The sequence below is a fragment of the Polypterus senegalus genome, chromosome 13, assembly GCF_016835505.1.
Source record: "Polypterus senegalus isolate Bchr_013 chromosome 13, ASM1683550v1, whole genome shotgun sequence".
NCBI classification, from domain to species: Eukaryota; Metazoa; Chordata; class Cladistia; order Polypteriformes; family Polypteridae; genus Polypterus; species Polypterus senegalus.
In genome coordinates this window covers 25,277,673-25,300,264 of record NC_053166.1, presented here as the reverse complement: position 1 = coordinate 25,300,264, position 22,592 = coordinate 25,277,673, and the positions used below count along the sequence as shown (strand labels likewise).

The 22,592-nt window shown below is 39.6% G+C and overlaps 1 protein-coding gene across 1 annotated transcript in view; it reads left to right on the top strand.

The window, feature by feature from the left end:
- The first annotated feature begins 2,168 nt into the window (after positions 1-2,168).
- Positions 2,169-22,592, top strand: part of LOC120543076 (short transient receptor potential channel 7) — a 265,401-nt gene continuing 244,977 nt past the window's right edge. The window contains exon 1 of the mRNA XM_039775927.1: positions 2,169-2,816. Coding sequence (XP_039631861.1) covers positions 2,815-2,816 — 2 coding nt within the window. The 5' untranslated portion in view covers positions 2,169-2,814. The remainder of the gene's footprint in view (positions 2,817-22,592) is intronic.

The following is a 22,592-nucleotide window of genomic DNA, read 5'->3' as shown; positions in this document are numbered from 1 at the left end:
TAGTGCCTTTCACATCTATCTATCTATTATATAGTGCCTTTAACTTCTCTTTGTCTATCTATTGTTACACATGCTATTGTTGACAGTATTGTCAATTTTTCCACCCACAACTCTGAGAAAATGCACAATGACGGCGACTGACTTTGCTCCTTCTGGTCCAATGACTATAAAACCAAGACACTCCTTGAAGGGGTTGTACTATTTCAGGAAGATCAGACTGCCAGATGGAGTTCTGCCATGATCCTGTGACCTCTATAAAGCTTGACTCTCCTTTTGCTATGTAGGAAGTGAAGCCTGCTCCTTATTTGAGTTTCATTCCTGTGTTACCATACACACATTTATTTTGCTGAACTGTTGTAGATATTAGACAGTGTAACCCAGCTGGAGTTGTGGGTTTCCTCAGTTGATGACACTATCTATCCATTTGTGTATGTGTGTGTATATATATATATATATATATATATATATATATATATATATATATATATATATATATATATATATATATATATATATATATATATAAATTACAACATGGTAATTTACTCTGGAAGTTCAATTAAAACCAGAAGCTGGTTGGAACAAAAATCTGCAGCCACAGAGGGTTCCCAGTTTGAGAACTATCAGTATGTACACTATTAAAAAAAAAACAACTTAAGGGGACACTTAATCATCACAGTCTAACAACAAGTCAATGAAGCTTCAAGGATATCAGTCTGTCCAGTTAGGAATCATAAATGACTGTGAATCAGCTTCACCTGCTTTGGTGCAAATGAAAGTGACAACAAGTGACCTGGAGAGGCAAGAGCAAGACACACCTAGAAAGGGAATGATTTTGTAGGTGCTGGTCACAGAGAATTACTCTCGCAGAATCCTTCCTGGCTGATTCTTTTTAGTTTTGCAATTTGTTAGTGTCCTTGTCGATACTGGTAGGATGAGGAAGTACCTGCATCTGATTTATGTTGTACAGGTAGTCCAGCATCTCCAGGATGATTTGTTCAAGGTTTGCTTCATCTCACAGCACAGTCTCAAGAACATGGAGGAGATACCAGGAGATGGGCCGTTACATTTAAAGTAGGAGCTGTAAGTCCACAGCACTAACCATTGTACCCTTTATACATGAATACGGGACAAGTTTAAAGACCTTATGATTTACAAGTGGCTACATCAAGAGTTTAAGATGTGTATATAACAGCAAGACTATAATTGCAGGTAATTTTCTATATAATATAGGCCTTTCATATTTATCTATGTATGTCACAAAGTGTCTTTCGTGTTTAACTATCTACATCTATGTAGTGAATAACAGTTGTCAAAGAAGTCATAGCACCTTTAACATTATATCCATATCTTTTGGTTCCATAAGATAGATAGATAGATAGATAGATAAATAGATAGATAGATAGATAGATAGATAGATAGATAGATAGATAGATAGATAGATAACGTATTCAAATCCTACAAAGATCAGATCATCCGTGTCCCTATAAACACGCAGTAATAAACGGAGTTTTCGGATGCTGAGCGGGTTCGTGCTTTGCAGGTTTTGTCATGGAGCCTAGTGACGTCAGCACTGCGTGTGCTCGTGAGCCTTATGTGATTTTGGAGCCGAGACGCTCAGTGCTGCGCAGGTTGTGGCGTGCTTTAATTGTCCTGCAAAAAACTGTGTCAGCGCGATGTCACTAATTTAAATGACATTTAGACTGATGTCTTAATTTTTTATTAAAATGTTGTACAGTATTGACTACGTACGGTGTTTGTTGAGAAAAAAATGAGGCTACAGGGCATTGAGCGCTTTTTCTCTTGAGTAGTTTAGCTCACGAATTTAGGGACAATTGAAGAATCCGGTAGAATGTATTGTGCAAGATATTGATAACTTGTTTAATTGCAGCCTGGACATTGGGACAGTAGCAGCGCGGGACTGGGCTCTGTTAGACGCTCATCCCTTTTGGAGTATGTGTGATGTGTACAGTAAGTGTGTGTGTGTGGATGCGCGCACGCGCGCGCTCGTGCCGGGCAAAAGTAATTCCTTGCATATTTGGATTTCAAATGAGACAGAGGCTCCGTGATCGACTTGTTACATCTTTGCACGTGATCACATGCCTGTTTATTATTCAAACAGGTTTCGCACACACACACACACATTCATTGGGGAGCTGTCACTTTTGTTAATTCGGTTAGTGTCACTGATTCAGCAACAAATCTTACACCATAGCTGTTTCTGTAGGTTTTACCTCGTGCATTCTAACATCAAACGCCGGGAAGTACCCTTCTTAAGCCAATCGCCTGCTCAGTTTTAAGCTTTAAACGCTGATGATGTAAGTCGTGAGTCTTCTCGGTGCCTGGAGAAGGTGAAAGCAGACACGTATCTGTTGACGGACTACAGAGGAGCATTTGAGCCCCTGTGCACAGCGCACTTTTACTGCTTTGAGAATCAAGGCAGCGGAGACAATCGTTTCACTTGCTGAACAATCAAATCCACGGAATGTCCATTTTTTCAGCTCCATCTTCCGACTGTACCTCTGCAATATGTTTCGCACTTTTAGTAACCAAAGTTAGTGAAATGCTTTAAGACTCTCTGCACTTTATCTCTACGTGAGGGAGATGTATTTCTAGTTCAGCCCTGCAATAGACATGTCAAGACTGGAAAGCAGAAGGCACGGATCTGCACCTGTACGCGAATCAAGTGAGCGTTTCAGCACCATGGACAGCGCTTCTTCGGCACGCAAAGCGAGGGAAGTAACACCCTCCAAATTCGGATTATTTATCTGAATTAGCAACTCGGGACCCCACCGTACGAGACGTGCATTCAATATGTAAGTCACTGTTGATTTCTATTTCACCAAACCAGCTTCGACTGGAAAAGTTATGAAATACAATTGAAAAAAGTGATTGGTACTCGAACATTCCAAACGTTTAGGTACGCGCGTGTTCGTGTGTGTGTGCGTGTGTGCGCCTACAACTCCTTAGCCTGTTCCCGAATACGCCACTCTTCGTATACACATTTCGATGTCAACTTACCTCGCTTGTAACGTCTAGCATCAGTGAAACCTTTGCCCTTATATACATTTAATTTCAAATTCTTGGTAGGTAATAAAAATTAGTGAACAGAATTAAAACCCGAAGTGCAGATCGTAGACACGCAAGCAGCAGATATGTTGTACGCATCATGTTGTATGATTAAAGGGCTGTCATGCTTTTCTTTTTGCTTGCAATTTAAACTGATGGGAACTATTGTATCAATTTAAATTAGATTGTGCTTTTTTACATTTTGAATATATTGTGAGAGACGTCGGGTCTCACAAAGCAAATATTGTGCTCTATAAAGTGTAGACCCTCATCTGAATTGTACAAAATGACTCCAATGTGTTTACTTGACATCTCTACTTGAACATGCATTCAGATATTGATCTGTGCCAATGTGTGCCTTTGAGCGTGTAGTAGACTATCCTCCTGTGCATATATGTGTCCTGGGCGGTTGTTTTCTACTCTCTCGCATTATTTACTGATTAATGTCGATTTGTATAAATACGTATAGCAAAGGGTATACCGTGATGTTTTATGCTGTTCACAGTGTTAACATATACTCTAAGTGTTGGCTGTTGTTAACTGCCTCTGCATGTTAAGTATGTTGACGTTTTCCTTTATCTATTAAATTTCTGTTCTTACTTTATTCCATTACAGAAGAGATGAAATAGCTTTCAGGAGCAAGACAGAGGATACAATTGGCAGGAATGTCAGTCCAATTCACACATCTAATCGTGCCAGTTCTATTTAAAGTCACCAATCAACCTAACTTATAAGCATAAATAAATGTTTGAGTGTACAGCTGGAGGAAAGCAAAGTGCTGGAGACATGGAGAGAACATACAGACTCCATAAAGGTAGTGGCCAGCCATCCAGACCACACTGGGAGCTGGGAGGTAGCAGCACTAACTAGCTGCTGTGCCTCCTACCTTGCTACTACAAATAGTATCACTAATACTAGTATTATTACTAATGAAATTATTATTATGATTATTATATTATTATAGGTTCCAGCAGTGGAACAAGGTGTTGAAGGTGTAGGCCTGAGCAGAAGTGAGTAGGTTTTAAGTCTCTTGTTGTTGTTGTTGTTACTATTATTATTATTATTATTATTATTATTATTATTATTATTATTATTATTATTATTATCTATCAATTTTCCAAACTCATTTACCCAGTACAGGGTCATAGGGCACCTCTAGCCTATCCCTGCAAACATAATAATAACAATAATAATAATGATAATAATAATAATAATAATAATTATTATTATTATTATTATTATTATTATTATTATTATTATTATTATGACTGCTACTAAATGTTTAAATGAAATAGACTGCCATATTAAAAGGTTTCACAATAGCACAGTAATTAGCCATTCTTACTTGCCAGAGACCCATTCCTGGCTGAGTTATTATCTGTAAGGATATTTGCACTTTTTTTCCCATATCTGTAGGGATTTCTCCATTTCACAAGTTTCTAAGACATAAAAATAAACCAACAAAAGGAAGAAAGATTCTTCATTTAAATTGCTGAGTATGACCTGAGCTCGAGTGTTTTGTACTGAAAGTTGCCAGAAACAGCTTTGCACTCCTCAAACTTAAGCTGCCAAAGTGGCTCTTCAGAGTGATGCCAATGGTCGGGGGACATTTTTGCTTCCTAAAAGAACCATCTACAGGAAGGTTCTGAAAAGAGCTTTTACTTATTTAGATCTGTAAAAGGCTGCATACAGAAAATATCCATAAAAAGATGATACCAGATTTGTGAAATGCCCCTGGCTCTCTGATTCTTGCTGCGTACACTCACAAGGCTAAGTTTGTGTTTTTTGATCTGTCAGTCTCTGGCTAGGTAGCCCACTATACATTCAAGATTTCGGTTTTCTCCACATGTTAGAAATCTTTTTTCAAAACCTTGACGAGCCAATGTCATTTGCAGAGAACTCTTCAAAAACTGAAACTGTCCTTTATCAAGCAATGAGTCAACAAGGAACCACACAACCTAGTAAAGTGCCATTAAAGAGCCAGTACTTTTAAGAGTGTAGGTGCACATTATAATAAAGAAGGTTTGGAAAATTATTGGATGGATGGATTTTTTTAAACTGCTAGTGCACAATGGTATATATACAATTATATTTGGAATGCGAGCAACAATAATAATAATAATAATTGTATATTTAGCCAAATAAATGATCACCATACATTCCAAATGTTCACAGTTATATTGCACACTAGGAGCTCAGGTGTTTGAGGTGACTGCTCAAGTCATTTAGCGAGTCAAAGGTGGCGGATAAGCTGACAGGCCTGAGGGTTACAGTCCAGCACTGCAAGGCCACACCGTCCTGACCAGAATGTCACTTTTTTTTACACTAATTTATAGGAAAAGCAAATAACCTCTGAAGGCATTTACTACTGTAACAATACAAAGTGCTGAGCAAATGCCACTGTCCCTCTCAATTAAACTAATTGTACATTTTATATTGAAATAGATATCTATGTACCCTTTCACTAATGTGCAGAAAATGAAGTAGTGCTGCAAAGTTACTGTACATTCAAGATTTTACAGTCTGTCACTCATACTGTGAGTCAGAGGTATAAAGAAAAAAAAAGCTGATTTACATTTTTCATCTTTTCATTTATGTATATAATTAATCACTGCAGCAACAGGAGAATGTAGTCAGATGGAATTTGCAATTTCCCTATTGCTTAATGGAGACGATGAGGAAAAAATTATACCATCTATCAAGTCACATAGTTATGTCAGATCTTTTTTTTCCCCATTTGTTCTGTTGGGTTCCCTTTAGTTTAATCAATCAAGTATTCAAGTCCCAAGTTTTAATTTCAAATACAACTTTTCCTCTTGTAAAGGACTCATTACATTGATATAACATTACATGTTATGGGAGAAGGTGAGAAAAAAATGGAAAAATGTTAAAACTGTTATTACTAAAATCTGTGAATTTGAAGATCTGCTGTATTTCTTTGGGCCTTGTGCTCTGCAAGTGTGAGGAGTGGCAAAAAAATGGAGAGAAATACAGCAGGGCTCCAGGTTTAGAGATTTTTGTTTCTGTTTTCTTAATTTTTCTCAAAAAATGTAAGTTGTATCTGCCACAGTAAATGTGCTTAAGTGTCCGGCTTGGACAGGACGTACAAAGAGCATCCTGTACAAATCTATCTATCTATCTATCTATCTATCTATCTATCTATCTATCTATCTATCTATCTATCTATCTATCTATCTATCTATCTATCTATCTATCTATCTATCTATCTATCTATCTATCTATCATGCCTTTAACATCTATCTATCTATTATATAGTGCCTTTCACTTCTCTCTGTCCATCTATTGTTACACATGCAGGTCAGAGGGACACAAAGGGGTGCTATTGTTGATAGTATTGTCAATTTTTTCGCCCACAGCTCTGAGAAAATGCGAAATGAGGGCGACTGACTTTGCTCCTTCTGGTCCAATGATTATAAAACCAAGATGCTCCTTGAAAGATTTGTCCTATTTCAGGAAGACCAGACTGTCAGATGGAGTTCTTTTATTTTTTAACAGTTTTGGCTGTCATTCTTCACAAATGTAACAATGAAAATGCTGTGGCAAACTCCGTCAATCTGTTTCTAAGGAGGCATGTCACTAAAGGTCAAAAATGACAGTAGACCATCAAACCAAATGATGTTGGCCGTCTAAGTCTTTCCGGTAATGGCCCCAGTAGTCCACCATGTCTGGTGAGTTGGAAATGCAGCCCAGCTTATTCTGTTGTCTGCTCCTTACAGTCTGAGAGAGATGTCCATCCAGGTGGTGTCACGTCTTCACTTCTGGACCTGTACGCCCTCTGGTGGACTGGAGCTATCACTGCCTCTGTGGTTCGCTCCCAGGCCTCCTTCTGTCTGTTAGCAGGTTGCATCTGTTGTCATTGGAGTATTTTATTCATTTTTTTCTGCAACTCACTCCTTTTCCGCTGATCTGGGGTTTATGAAGTGAATTAATCTGATTTGGACGTTTATTGTGTTCTTCTTATTTCCTGATGAAGTTGTAGTTTTTTATTATCTTTTCAGGCCACAAATTTGAAGCAGCACCACACTGAGATTTTTGCACTGGCCATTGCCAAGGTATTCCCTGGGAATGTGAATGTGAATTGTGACATATATATATATATATATATATATATATATATATATATATATATATATATATATATATATATATATATATATATATGTGAACCCGGCCCAGACACAGACAGGCGGACATGTTGTTCATTAAACCACCACACGTTTATTTACACAAATATATACAAGTATGGTCACTCAGACCCAGACCACTAGTGCACAAAACCCCAATACTTAGTCCTGGCCACAAATGCCTGCTCTTCGGGCCGCCTCCACACTCTCCTCGTGCCTCGTCCTCTTCCACCCGACTCTAGCCTTGAATGAAGGGAGATGGCCCCTTTTATACAGGCCCCAGATGAGCCCCAGGTGTTCCCGGCATTCCTCCTCTAGCCACGCCCCAGCGTGGCAGAAGTGCCGGCTGTCCTCCTGGCAGCTCTCCAGGCGCCGTCCTAATTCTTCCCCCCAGCACTTCCTGGTGTGGTGGAAGTGCTGAGGTAACAGATCCCCAAGGCATTGGGACGCCACCTGGCGGTGACCACGGGCCCCTACAGGGTGGAGCTTCCATGCCTTGTACCCGTGGCCCCCAGATCAACCAGGAAGGTGACCCCCATGTGATCCAGGGTGGGCACAGACCCACATCCGGTCCCTCATGGCGTCCCGGCCGGGTCATGGCCCCTGGCATCCCTGACAATATATATATATATATATATATATACATATACATATACAGTACATAAACGTTTTATTATGTGTCATTTAGGGACCTGTTTTTGGATAATCAAAGACTTTACGTCTGCTTCTCTCTACAACAACATTTATTTCTATAGCACATTTTCATACAAATAATGCCGCTCAAAGTGCTTTACATGCTGAAGAAAGAGAAAAAAGACAAAATAAATAAAAATTAGAATAAGGAAATAATGATCAACATAGAAAAAAAGTAAGGTCCGATGGCCAAGGAGGACAAAAAAAAAAAAAAAAAACCTAAAGATGGCTGGAGAATTTAAAATTAAATATGCAGGGGTTCCGATGCCACGAGACCACCCGGCTCCCTCTAGGCATTCTACCTAACATAAATGACCTCAATCGGTCCTCATTGTTATTAGGGTTCACATGGAAGAACTTGATGATGACGGTCACATGGACTTCTGGCCTTTAATCCATCAATGTAAGGACATCACGGTGCTTTGATTAGGTGGTGATGGCACAGGTCACCACCCCAGAAAACCGGAATGAGAACAGAAGAGAGAGTAGGGGTTAGTACGGATTTTGGAGCCACCATGAATAATCATGATAATTAATTGAATGTATATTCAATTAATTATCATGATTATTCATGGTGGCTCATCAGGATTTAACTAAGATGACGCTTTTAGAAAGCCAAGTTAAAGTAATGTGTTTTCAGCACAGTGTTTTAAACTGCTCCACCGTATCAGCCTGGCGAATTCCTATTGGCAGGCTATTCCATATTTTTGGTGCATAACAGCAGAAGGCCGCCCGCCTCACCACTTCTTTTAAGTTTAGCTTTTGGAATTCTAAGGAGACACTCATTTGAGGATCTAAGGTTAGGGTTATAGGGTTGGAATATAAGGTGTCAGACATTCTGAAATATAAGATGGAGCAAATTATTGAATTCTTTGTAAACCATAAGCAGTATTTTAGAGTCAATTCTGAATGACACAGGTAACCGTAGTGTAGTGACATCAGAACTGGAGAGATGTGCTCGGATTTTCTTTTCCTAGTTAAGATTCTAGCAGCTGCATTCTGCACTTGTTGCAATTGATTTATGTCTCTACCTTCATAATCGGCACAATGAAAAGAAATAAACACTTCAAATATATCACTCTGTGTGTAATGAATCTATAGAATATATGACTTTCACTTATTGAATTGAATTACTGAAACAGATTAACTTTTTGATGATACTCTTATTTATTGAGATGGGCTGACTGGGCTGTTTAATGGAGTCCTTGGGTGGCCGTAATGGTGACAGTCTTCTTCACAGGTGCTTGAGTCTGAATTCTTTGATTTCATCTGTGACTTTTTTTCCCTGTATACCCATTACTAGCTTATAAATTAAAAAAGTGAAATTTGGAAGAAGCAAACGTTCGTTTTGTGACACACATGACCATAAGGGGCACCTATTCCTATTTTAGAAGCCTCTGGGGTCACAGTTACAGTAAATAACTTGCATCTGCACATTCTGGGCTGCTTTTTTTTACACTGTGGAACTTTTCATGCATTTATAAAAGAAAACGTGACGGGAGAACTTTATTTATTTATGTTTATTAATTTTATTACAATCCATACAAAGCAATCAAGTTTTTACAAAAAGAAAAATTAAATTAATAACAGATCGGGAGAACTTTATTTATGGCAGCTCTGACCCATGCATTCAACATTTCGGAGAAAGTGGGAAATGGCGACCCCTTTCATCAAGCAGGGAAACGCAGCCAAGCCAGGTAATTTACGACTCACACTTACAATAATTCGTATCACTAAGTCATTATTATAACGTGTGTTGACGTGACAAATATTAAACCTCAAAAGTGAGGAATTTGATGTGCGCAGTCTATTTTCGTGTGTATTTGTGCTGAAGAACGTTTAGTTTCTCGTGAGTTAATATCGACTACCTGTTGTCACATCTCAGGATTAGAAACCAACAGAATGACTTGCTGTCAATAAGTGAAACCCAGCTGTGATTCACTCTCTGTGAACAGAACTGTGTGCTGTGATTGGGGTCGGCGTTACAAAGACAGACAGCTAGAAATCAGACTCCACCAGCTCGTATCCAGGATTTCACAATGGTTGGTATTGTGGCAGGAAGCACCAACCAGAAGGAACCGGCCGACAGATCAGAGAAGTTTCAGCTTAACAATGCACATCGAGCTGGAAGCCATAAACCAATTGGTGAGGAACTGCATTCGGTTTCCGTATGGTGTGGGTGTACTGGCCGACAGAAGAAGGCAATTTGCAGCAGTGTCTAGTTTTCCTGAGATTCATATTGCAATAAGGGCACGTGAAGCTGCTTTTGTTAACCAACGTTCTACCATTGATGCCAAGATGAAACTGGCAAACGTTGTTGCTGTGTGGCCCTGATCAACCTATGATTCATTGCTTTTGAGACTGGCGGGCTTTGCCCGCTGCTCGCTTGACTCGCCAGTCCCTGGGCCTGCGCCACGTGCTAGCCTCTTTGTGGTTCTGCCACTTGTGTATGGGGATGCAGATGTACAATTTAAACCGATTTGTTATTTTCATGAGCATTGTCACATATGCATAATAAAACTAGCTATTTTACATTACAGCGGTTAATTAACCATATTAAAAAAGAGTAAAAAGTAATAAATTGAAAGTAAATTATGTTTCATGATGTGTTAGAGGTATTCGTTGCGTAATACGATTTTGTTCTGTTTGGCTTTGAAATTAACACGCAAATACTTTTTAAACTTAAACTTTTACTGTAAAACTTCAGTAAAATTTTTTTTTAATTAACTGTTTCTCAATATTATATTGAGTTTTGCTTCTGTGTTTAGACCTACATCGTGACAATGCAACTTATAACTGCCCGTGAATTAATTTCGTTTCTTTCTCTATATTAAATAAAATAACTTTTTCAAATGTTTGACTCAGAGATTTGTTAATTGTCTTTGCAAAAGCTGTTCTAACGAGAAACTGTAAACGTTTTACTCTGAATGGCATATCACGATGTCCTTTGCTGTGTAATGTTATTTGTGGAAGATCTACTACATTACCTTTCTTGCATACATCCTTCTTTCTACAGTAATTCATGTGGTGGAAGACCTGATGGTGTTAACAGTTGTAGATATTTTTCAGGATATTGTAAGTTGATGTTTTCATCTTCCTCACCATCACCACCAACTGTTTCAGCATAGTCTACTAATACGCATGTAACCAATTTGCCGTGTAACTGATCGACATTTTTGGTATTAATTTGTTTGACTTCATCGTTTCTCGGTGCTAGGATTGCTTGTTTACTCATTTTTTCTGTTGATAACTATTTGTGATGAAATACTTCAATAAGATTTGGACATAACACGTCTTCTTTAATTGGGAACTTAAAGTGAGGAAAACGTAAAAATTTATAAGAGCTGAGAGAGCAGGAACTGTGTCTGTCAAAAGCATTCACACAAATGAGAGGTGGGCGGGACTTGAAAAAAAGACTCGTCTCGTCCCAGGATTTTTTAATATAATAGAGAGACAAGGTAGCATTAGCAGACATCTTGTTGTGGGTGTTGTGTGATGTTTACCGCAGTCGTGTCATTATATGTGACAGGTGATAATGGCTACCCCTTCAGATACTGGCTCCTTACTCCTTTCCCTGACCCCCAGAGAGAGGCACTACAGTGCCACACATGCCCAGCTGGGGAGCACAAAACAATGTTTCAGGGCTTTTCAAATGCAGGTTGCGACGTCTCCATATGTCAGGTGTGGGCCAATGAAGGTGCGGAACTCTGACTGCATATGCGCGAGGTTCACTAGCGCTGGCCACGTATGGTTGTTTTAGGGTGGAAACTGGACGGGATTTATAAGATGATTTTGATTTATAAAGGATAAAAGACGTACAGATGTGTGTGCATCGGCTTTTATATATTGGTGTACATATTTTCTTACTTTTTGGTATATGCAAATTTTCATGTTCAAATCCATGCAACATCCTATAAATGAGACCCCCGGTGATTGCTTTCCAAGACTTGGAGATTTAAGAAATTAAACTCTTCAAGCACTTAGAAAATAAATCCTAAAGCTCTTGAAATGATGAGACAAATTTTATCCTCTAACATTCATTGAGGAAAACCTTGAAACACTTTTGGAAAGGCAGCATATTCAAGGAAAGCATGGGTGGCATGATGGTGTAGTGACTTATGTCTTGTCCTTTTCTGGTGCCTGACTAATTACTATCTCGACAGAATTATTTTATTTTACCCTGGTGTTCTGTTAGACTTTCATTTGGTAAGCCATTTTTAACATTAGGTTAATAAACTAATTGTACGAACTGAATAAGTTTGTGTCTGTATAAATTTAAAATAAAAAAAAAGAGTTTAAAAATCAAGCCGAGGTTATTACCAGGAAAACAAACAAAAACAATCAACAAAACGAGAAACAGGAAACCAACCAACCAACCAACCATTTTCTAACCCGCTGAATCCGAACACAGGGTCACGGGGGTCTGCTGGAGCCAATCCCAGCCAACACAGGGCACAAGGCAGGAAACAATCCTGGGCAGGGTGCCAACCCACCGCAGGAAACAGGAAACTAAAAGACTAAAAAGTGAGACAGTGAGATGCCGGAGCAGCGTCATTCAACTAAAGCAGAAACAAAACACGTAAGTTGTAGTTGAAAACAAAAAGGATAGATAGATAGATAGATAGATAGATAGATAGATAGATAGATAGATAGATAGATAGATAGATAGATAGATAGATAGATAGATAGATAGATAGATGGATTCAGGTCAGGACTTTGATTAGGCCACTCCAAAGTCTTCATTTTGTTTTTCTTCAGCCATTCAGAGGTGGATTTGCTGGTGTGTTTTGGGTCATTGTCCTGTTGCAGCACCCAAGATCGCTTCAGCTTGAGTTGACGAACAGATGGCCGGACATTCTCCTTCAGGATTTTTCGGTAGACAGTAGAATTCATGGTTCCATCTATCACAGCAAGCCTTCCAGGTCCTGAAGCAGCAAAACAACCCCAGACCATCACACTACCACCACCATATTTTACTGTTGGTATGATGTTCTTTTTCTGAAATGCTGTGTTCCTTTTACACCAGATGTAACGGGACATTTGCCTTCCAAAAAGTTCAACTTTTGTCTCATCAGTCCACAAGTTTTTTTTCCCAAAAGTCTTGGCAATCATTGAGATGTTTCTTAGCAAAATTGAGACGAGCCCTAATGTTCTTTTTGCTTAACAATGGTTTGTGTCTTGGAAATCTGCCATGCAGGCCGTTTTTGCCCAGTCTCTTTCTTATGGTGGAGTCGTGAACACTGACCTTAATTGAGGCAAGTGAGGCCTGCAGTTCTTTAGACGTTGTCCTGGGGTCTTTGTGACCTCTCGGATGAGTCGTCTCTGCGCTCTTGGGGTAATTTTGGTCGGCCGGCCACTCCTGGGAAGGTTCACCACTGTTCCATGTTTTTGCCATTTGTGGATAATGGCTCTCACTGTGGTTCGCTGGAGTCCCAAAGCTTTAGAAATGGCTTTATAACCTGTACCAGACTAATAGATCTCAATTACTTCTGTTCTTATTTGTTCCTGAATTTCTTTGGATCTTGGCATGATGTCTAGCTTTTGAGGTGCTTTTGGTCTACTTCTCTGTGTCAGGCAGCTCCTATTTAAGTGATTTCTTGATTGAAACAGGTGTGGCAGTAATCAGGCCTGGGGGTGGCTATGGAAATTGAACTCAGGTGTGATACACCACAGTTAGGTTATTTTTAAACAAGGGGGCAATTACTTTTTCACACAGGGCCATGTAGGTTTGGATTTTTTTTCTCCCTAAATAATAAAAACCATCATTTAAAAACTGCATTTTGTGTTTACTTGTGTTATATTTGACTAATGGTTAAATGTGTTTGATGATCAGAAACATTTTGTGTGACAAACATGCAAAAGAATAAGAAATCAGGAAGGGGGCAAATAGTTTTTCACACCACTGTATATAGATGTGACTGAGCATGTTCTAAATCCCCAACTCATCACACCTGCCTGCTCTTTTTTATACTCTCACACATACTTCTCCTCTATCTATGCCTCTTGACCTATCAGTCTTTCTCTTGACAGGGTGAGGGCTGCATTGAATAATCATTTTGCTCTGTCAGACTCACCCCAGCTCTCCATACCAAAACATCATCCCACGTCTGACACCAATGCAACACTTGTACACCACATAGTCCACACTGCTAGATTTTTATTAAAAGATGCAGACATTAAATCTCATTTTTGCCTTTAGTCCACACTACCCCATAGTTTTCAACCCCAAAAAAGCGAGACTTTTGAAAATGCTCTCCTGAGAGAGATTCTTCAGAAATCGCATTTTCTGTGTTGCAGTGTGCATGGGTGAAAACACAGATTTTTGAATATGCAGACTCTAATCGTGATCTGATTTGTTCAAGCTTATTACATAGCCCTTTCAGGATTAGATTCTACCTAATTCCCTGATTGCTCACCCTTCATTGAAGAAAGCCATATTGCAACTTTGTGGACAAAATGAGGACATGCTTGCCATGGCTCTTATTGTGTTGCTTACTTGCATGCATCTGAATTCCGTTTTCTACCACTTGAATGCTGCAAAAGGCAAATCATTTGTTGGTCACTACAGCTTTGTGATGGAGTCACCATCTCTTTGATGTTTTTTTTTCTGTCACTGTTCTGATTGGGGCTCTTGAGAGGCTGAGTGAGGAGTCTGATTGTCTGGGGTTGTGAGGGTCCTGATAAAAACTAAGACCCAGGCCTTTAATGACCTCTTGAGCACAGCCATCAGTAGTGTGTCTGTCTGTGGAGTGAGTGTCGATCTTGTCGAGAGGTTTACTTACCTCGGCAGTGACATTCATGTCTCTGGTGACTCTTCCTGTGAAGTCAGTAGAAGGATTGGGAGGAGAGCATGGAGGTCTCTGCAAAGGGGTGTGTGGTGTTCCCGATATCTATGCAAAAGGACAAAGGTCCAAGTCTTTAGAGTCCTCGTGTTTCCTGTCTTACTATATGGTTGTGTGACATGGACGCTATCCAGTGACCTGAGATGAAGACTGGACTCCTTTGGTACTGTGTCTCTTTTGGAAAATCCTTGGGTACCGCTGGTTTGACTTTGTATTTGAATGAGTGGTTGCTCACAGAGTCCCGAATGTGGCACATTACTTGCATTGTGAGGGAGCGTCAGTTAGAGCACTACAGCCATGTGGTGCGATTACCCGAGAGCTGATCCTCATTGTTGAGGACCTGAGCAGCTGAACCATGCCAAGGGGACACACAGGTAACACCTGGCTGCGGCACATAGAGGGTCATTTCTGGGGGTGGGATTGGACTGCGGGTCTGCCTTGGGGGATACCAACCGGGATCCCAAACTGTTTCATCGTGAGTTAGGTGTGGCAACACACTGTACCAGTGCATGCTCCCCAACCTGACCTGACCTGTTCACAGACCTAGTACCAGTGTGTGTCTATGTCATATGCAATTTCAGTAGTTTTACCATGGAGGGATACGTTTGTAAATGATGTGTAAAAACTAGTGTGTATCATTTTCATTTAAAAACCTAATTTTTAATTGAAAATGAGACAGTGTGTATGTAGCCTCAAACTCAATCCTTTAACTTCATGCTGATGAGGTTACCTAAAGAGTTGAAAAGTTAACAACTCAAGTCGCGGAGATTAGGGAATATCAAGGAGTGGTGCCATCGCTGCTCCACTTCACGTCAAGTGCACACTCCTCATCGATAAACGGGGTTAACTGAAACTCAAATAAATAATGAGGAACAAGTCCGTCATTCATGGAAGTGTGACATCGTGACGCTTCAGCTGTCAACTCGATAGGAACATGAGAAGACCCTCTGAAACCACATGTGACAATATGAAGTGATTCTTACAGTGTGACACACTGAGAGCCCAGTTACACCAGTTAAGCCCAACGTGAACTCCTGGGAACTCCACTTAATCTTAATGAGTTCAACAAATGATCTTCATTGAACAAGCAAATTAAATTACAGTCTTTAATTTATAGATGAAACAAAATACAATTGACAGGAAGAATTGCAGTAAGGACAATAACCTTAGAAATTAAATAATTAGAATTTTTCAACAAGGCTAATTAAAGTGCAAAAGAGAAAATAAAAAGAATGGATTGAGTAAATACGTGAAGTGGAATTAAAGAAACAAACCATCAGTAAACACAACTTAGAGGAATGAAAAGATCTACTTAGAAATACTCGGTGCAAAACAAAAGCAGGAATCCCCCAATAATAAAGAAAACCTTTGTGAAGTTAAATTGAATACAAGACTTCAACAATAGTTGAGCAGAACAAAACTGTAATTACAAAGCAGAGGACCAGAGCAAGATGACAAAGCTGAAGAGCCTGAACAATGCGTCAATACATGAACGGCAAGAGAATTCACTACAGGAAGACCACCATTACACGACCAGGACGTGATGCCCAAATCGGGATTGGTGCAGGAATACGATTCGCTGTCTGTGGGGTTTACAATAACTGAATAAACTGATTTGCCCCTCTGCTCCAGAATTTAAAACAACAAATCAAACCATTCAGTTCAGGGGATTTGCACACATTTCGGTCACAGCATGTAGAAATGACGACACTTGTTCGCCATTTTAATGCACCTTAATGTCTGGGACTCAGCAATGGCAGGTCTATTAAAGCCATCATATTTAGTCGTATATCCCTCACATGCAATGACTGCTTGAAGTCTGTGATTCATAGCCATCAGCAGGTGCTGAGGGTCTTCTCAAGTGATGCTCTGCCAAGCCTCTAATGCAGCCATCCTCAGCTCCTGCTTGTCCCCTTAAGTTTTCTCTTCAGCATATGGAAGGTCTGCTCGATTGGATTTAAATCATGTGACTCGCTAGGCCATTCAGGAATTGACCATTATTTAGTTTTGATAAACTCCTGTGTTGCCTTAGCAGTATGTTTGGCTCTTTATCTTGATGTAGGATGAATGACTTTCAATGAATTTGGAGGCATTTACAGGATCTTGAGCAGATCAGATGTTTCTCTACATCTCAGAATTCAGTGTGCCATTGCCGTCAGCAGTTCCATCATGAATGAAGAGAAGTGTGCCAGGAATTGTGGCAGCCATACATGCCCAAGCCATAATACACCCACCACCATTTTTAACAGATGAGGTGGTCTGCTTTGGATCTCGGCAGTTCTTTCTCATCTCCACACTTTGCTCTTGCCATCACTCTTTTGCAGGTTCATCTTTGTCTCATTTGTCCACAAGACCTTTTTCCAAAATTCCGCAGGCTCTTTTATGTCCTTTTTATGCAAACTGTAATATGGCCATGCCATTTTTGTGGTTTGCATCTTGCAGTGTGACCTCCATATTTGTGTTCATGACATCTTCTGTGGATAGCCGTCTCTGACACATTCGAATCTGCCTCCTGACAACTGTTTCAGATCTGTCGGACAGGCATTGGGGTCTTTTTTTTTACTATAGTGAGGATTCTTCTGTCATCTGCAGTGAAGGTCTTCCTTGGCCTACAGGTCTCTTTCCAATTAGTGAGCTCACCAGTGCGTTCTTTCTTCTTAATTAAATTCCGGACAGCTACAAAATGGTAAACATCTGAATAGCCAAGCCAGTCACCCAATTTTGGCCATCCTAAGGTTGTACTGATGTCTCCAATGATTTTAATCTTGTTTCGAAGCCTCATAGTGGCTTCTTTGACTTTCGTTGGCACAGTTCTTGTCCTCACATTGAACAATGGCAACTGCAGACTCTTAAGGATAGAAGCAGGCCGAGGTATCTTAGGAAGGCATGAAACCCACCTGAGGAATCAGACACCTGGGACTGGCAATTGTCCGAAACATTATGATGCCCTGAAATGGAGGGACTGTGTAGACAAAGTGTTGAGTTACCGAAATGTAACGGGATACCCTTAAATGGAAGCCTGCCATGTGCACTTTAATCACAATGTCTGCATTGTTTGATTTGTAATTTTAAACTGTCAAGAGACAATGTGTCTTGGCCCCAGACATTATGGAGGGCAGTGTACAAACTCATTCATCAGCTTATTCATACAATGCATGTGTGTTGTGATGTTAAACAAGATAGGCATAATTATGTGTTTTTAATCGAAGCTCTTCAGTTTTGCATGTTTTTTTTTTTTTTTTAAGCAGGGCTTGTTTCCTAAAAAGAGTTGATTTAGAAAGCATTCTGAAATCTTCAGATTTTATATATTTTTTATGCTGTATCCTTGTTCTAAAATCATTTAAATGTATTTGTTCTATGCATCATGCAACATTAAATACCACAGAATGATAAAGCAAAAACTGGATTTTAGAAATTTTTGTATCCCAGCTCATGTTACTATGACTAACTATCTCCACAAGAGCCTGTGAGGCAAGTGATCAGTTTGATATACTTGGTGGGGCTTTGAATATCACTACCTGATCTGTGCTACATAGCAAGGAGCATAACAAGCTTTATTCAGCAGTGAAGACACAGCATACAATGAATCTATGGTGATTATTCATAATATTTTCATTATGAACATAGTGTCGTGGAGAAAACTTCTTGAGAAAAAACACACAGAGATTCAAGAGAGGCAGACAGAATTTAGACTTTATTGCACAGCACAGGAAGCCATTGCAGAGCACATAAAGCCTGTCTCAGTTCAATGAAGTGAGCATCTTGTTTAAGGTGAGCCTCAAACTTATTACAATTCTTATTTCAGAATTCCCTCCCAGCCCCCCCAGAGTTCACACTGCTTTATGGAGTTTCTCACGATGATGACCTCACTCAGTACCTTTTCTCATAATAATCACCTGGTTTTGCACACTTTCTCATGACAATACCCTTGTGCTCTCGTAGACTTCCCCATAACAATCTTCTTCCCAGTAGACCTTCCCATAACAATTTTCCTTCCCAGTCCATCTTCTCATAACAAGCACTTTGGCTCGAAGAACAGATTTGCCACCTGGAGGTGAGCATCACCTGACCGCGTCTCCTTGGGGTGCATTCAGCCCCCTCTCTTCACAACACGAGTGGCAGAGACGCGAAGTGGGCTGGCACATAGTGCAGGTCAGGGGGAGTTGGCGAGTAAAGCGGGCAGCAGGCAAGCCCCCTAGTATATCTATATGCATGGAAGGCCTGCGAACACAGGCAGCTGTGCCATTAAGCAGTGGTGTGCAGAGGCTGAACTGCTGGGCACTTAGGCAGGCCCCCCACAACAGGCATCCTCTTAAAACGGAAAATCCCCTAGCCCTCAAAAATCAACTCTAACTAGTTATCATGACACGTGTGTATACGCTGTAAATTATTCACGCATACATTAAGCAGATCGGGCAGCACCATAAAGTGTGAGGTGGAGTACAAATGTGCAACACAAATTGGGCAGATTGCGCAGATCGGGTAGTGACATCCCCATCCCTATCACATTGGCTGCTACAGTATAGCTCTGCAATGTCATGCTGGACTCACAAATCATCATGGAGCACTGGGAAAAAAAAATTGTATAAGCCAGTTACAATGAAAATGTTTTAGGGAGAAATTTGGTAAATCCAGCAAGTTTGCTGCAAAAAATTGTCAAATTTTGGCAATCAGTACTAGTTAGGGTTGAAAGATTTTCATCATAATTGGCTAAGTGGGTTTTGTGCTACTCAAACAAGCACAGTAAATGCACACACAGCTCATCTAAATGCTTGCATGTGACAGGTCAGGGGTCTGGTCATTTTTTATTTTTTTTTTCTCACTAGAGGACTTTATTTAAACACTTAATGATAGGCAGATACAGTAAGTGTGGAATTAGCCCAGAGATGGCTCAGCACCTTGTTTTCTGTGTCACTGGCATGTGTTTGGCTGCAAAGTGAAGCTCTAAGTTTAGCTGTGAATTCAATTTTTCGCTAATCATTTCACTTATCACTACAGGACAGCAATCTAGCAGTGGCAATAAACTGGCAGTGGGCATGACAGAGCAATGAACCATAATGCATCTTCCATTGAATAGCACCTCCCTTGGTGAGTAGTGACATAAAACACTTTCAAGAGAGCGGGGAGTTGCATAAATTCAGTGGAAATGAAGTGAATTAACGGGCAGCAAGAGATATAAACAGATGTTGAATGTTAGCTTACTATACAACCAAAACAAATCATCATATACAATAGACCTCTCGAGTGCAGTTCCCTGAATAACACTGGCAAGCCAAAGAATTTTGTAAGGTTTTACTTACGTGTGTACCGTTCATCCTTTTTCTTAACCCACTTATCCAGAGCAGTGTTGTGGGTATGCCAGAGCCTAACCCAGCAATCATCAGACACAAGGCAGGAACAATCCCTGGACAGGGTGCCAACCCATTGTAGGGCAAGCACACACATGCAGACATCTGGGGCTAAGTTAGCATTGCCAACCCACCTAACCTACACATCTTTGAACAGTGGGTGGAAACCCTGGGAGGTGAACCCCAGCCTCCTTATTGTGATTCAGCAATGCTACTACTGCACCACCATGCCAGTATATGGGTAAAACTAATCCATTCAGGTGCTAGCAGGAAACAACATTCCAGCCCCAGGGCCCCATTTGTCATTAACCTCACAAGACCAGTGAAAGTTACGTATGAACATCTGCAATTTAACTGTGCATTTAAGAAGTGTGAACAACAGCTGTAATTCAGCCTTTGCCTTCCCTGCACTACGTGGCTCCAGCGTGAAAATCAAAGCTACTCCTTCCATCCTGAGAGCGGACCTGTGAATTTATTTTTAACACCATCCTTACTCAGATACACCCAGTGAATGTCTTGCGCTAAGCCGTGGTTCTTGCTTTATAAAATCTCTCATGGCCTTTCTGTAGAGATTGTGTCTTTGCTTTTCCATCTTTCTCACTTTTTCTATAATTTACTCCTGCTTCCTTTCCTTTCCTTGTAAACTTTTTTTTATGTCATTTATAATTTTACTCTATTCTTTCTCCCAAGAATCATTAGTTTAGGGTCTGTGGGTGTTACCTGAAGGTTCCTATTTACTACCACCTGCTGCCACAGCTTCTTTGCTACGACTTTGGCTACCTGTTCATTTTATTTTGTAAATTTGCTGGATTTCTTTAGCTTTTTCTTAGCTATTGTTTATTGTTATTGATTTTTTGATTGTTGGACTTGGTCTTTTTATTTTTTTTTTTTTACTGGATTCAATGGATTACCTTTTTTTCTTTTGTTCTTGACTTTTATACTTTGGTTTTCTTTTGAATTTTTTTGACATTTAGGTTAGTTTTTTTGAATTTAGTACTTTTGATTTTTTTTTTAATTTGTGGTTTTGAATCCTTGGTTGTTTTTGAACTTTATATATTAAATATTAATAGTTTTTTTTTTTTTAATGTGGGCAAGGTGTTCTGTCCGGTGTTGGTTCCCATGACACTTCCAGGCTCTGGCCTAAGCAAAGTTTTCTGTTCTTGTAACACAACAATAACATCACATTCTCACGCCATGGAGTTTCAGAAACATTGGGCACAAGACAGGAATCAGTACTGGACAGCCCAATGCAGGGCATACACTCACTCTCACACACTCACATACTGGCTATGGTAGCAAACTATTACTCCTGCCTACAGGAAAGACACCAGAGTCCTGGGAGCCTCTGAGCCCAAAAATGAAAGGATTCACTCTTCTTATTAGACATGGTGGAGATTATTACCATGCTAAAAACAAAAGAAATGAAGAGATGCAACACTTTGAGTGTATATACAGTAGACAAAATATCTACTTTTCTTACCTTCTTTTTCCTTTTTGATGTGGGAATAACTTTCATCTATTTATTCTTTTGCTGGTCCATTCGTATTATGGACAGAACAATTTTAAAATGACTTTCTGATTTGGTTTGACTTTGGCCAAAAAAAATCAAAGCTATTTTGGTATTGATCCATTTCTGGCTTTGACTGCTTCATTAAATATCACTTACATATAAAGTGTCAGAAAAGCAGAGCAGTGTGATTATTACGTTTATTGGACATTTAGAAATATTTGTATTTTTGCTGTAACTTAAATGCTTAACACTTCAAGCGTGATGTACGAGTTAAGTCGTATCTCATTGAGCCTGTAAGATGTCACTCATATCTCTGGAAACACCCACTGGCGACGCAGCCAGCTAAGCTTTGCTGCCGCGTCTCTGTTATCTACTATAGTACTGCCATCTAGTGGATAGCCATGGATAATTTGTTTTCTTTTTAAGACTAGGGGGCTTGCCCCCTGCTCGCTTCGCTCGCCAACCCCCGTGCAGGCGCTACGCGCTAGCCTCTTTGTGGTTCTGCTGCTGGGTATTGGGGTGTGGATGTACAATTTAAACAGATTGTTATTTTCATGGGAGTTGTTACATATGTATAATAGAACTATTTTACATTATAGCGAGTAATTAACAATATCAAAAAAGAGTTAAACGTAATAATTTGACAGTAAATTATGTTTCATGTTGCGTTGCAGTTATTCGCTGTGTAATAAGATTTTGTTCTGTTTGGCTTTGATATTAATATGCAAATACTTTTTAAACTTACACTTTTACTGTAAAACTTCAGTAAAAATAATTTTTTAAATTAAATTTTCATCAATATCGCATTGAATTTTGATTCTGTTTTTGGACTTTCATTGTGACAACGAAACGTATAACTGCCTGTGATTGAATTTCGTTTCTTTCTCTCTAATAAATAAACTGACTTTTTCTAATATTTGGCTCTAAGATTTGTTAATTGTCTTTGCAAAAGCTATTCTAATGAGAAACTATTAATGCTTTAATA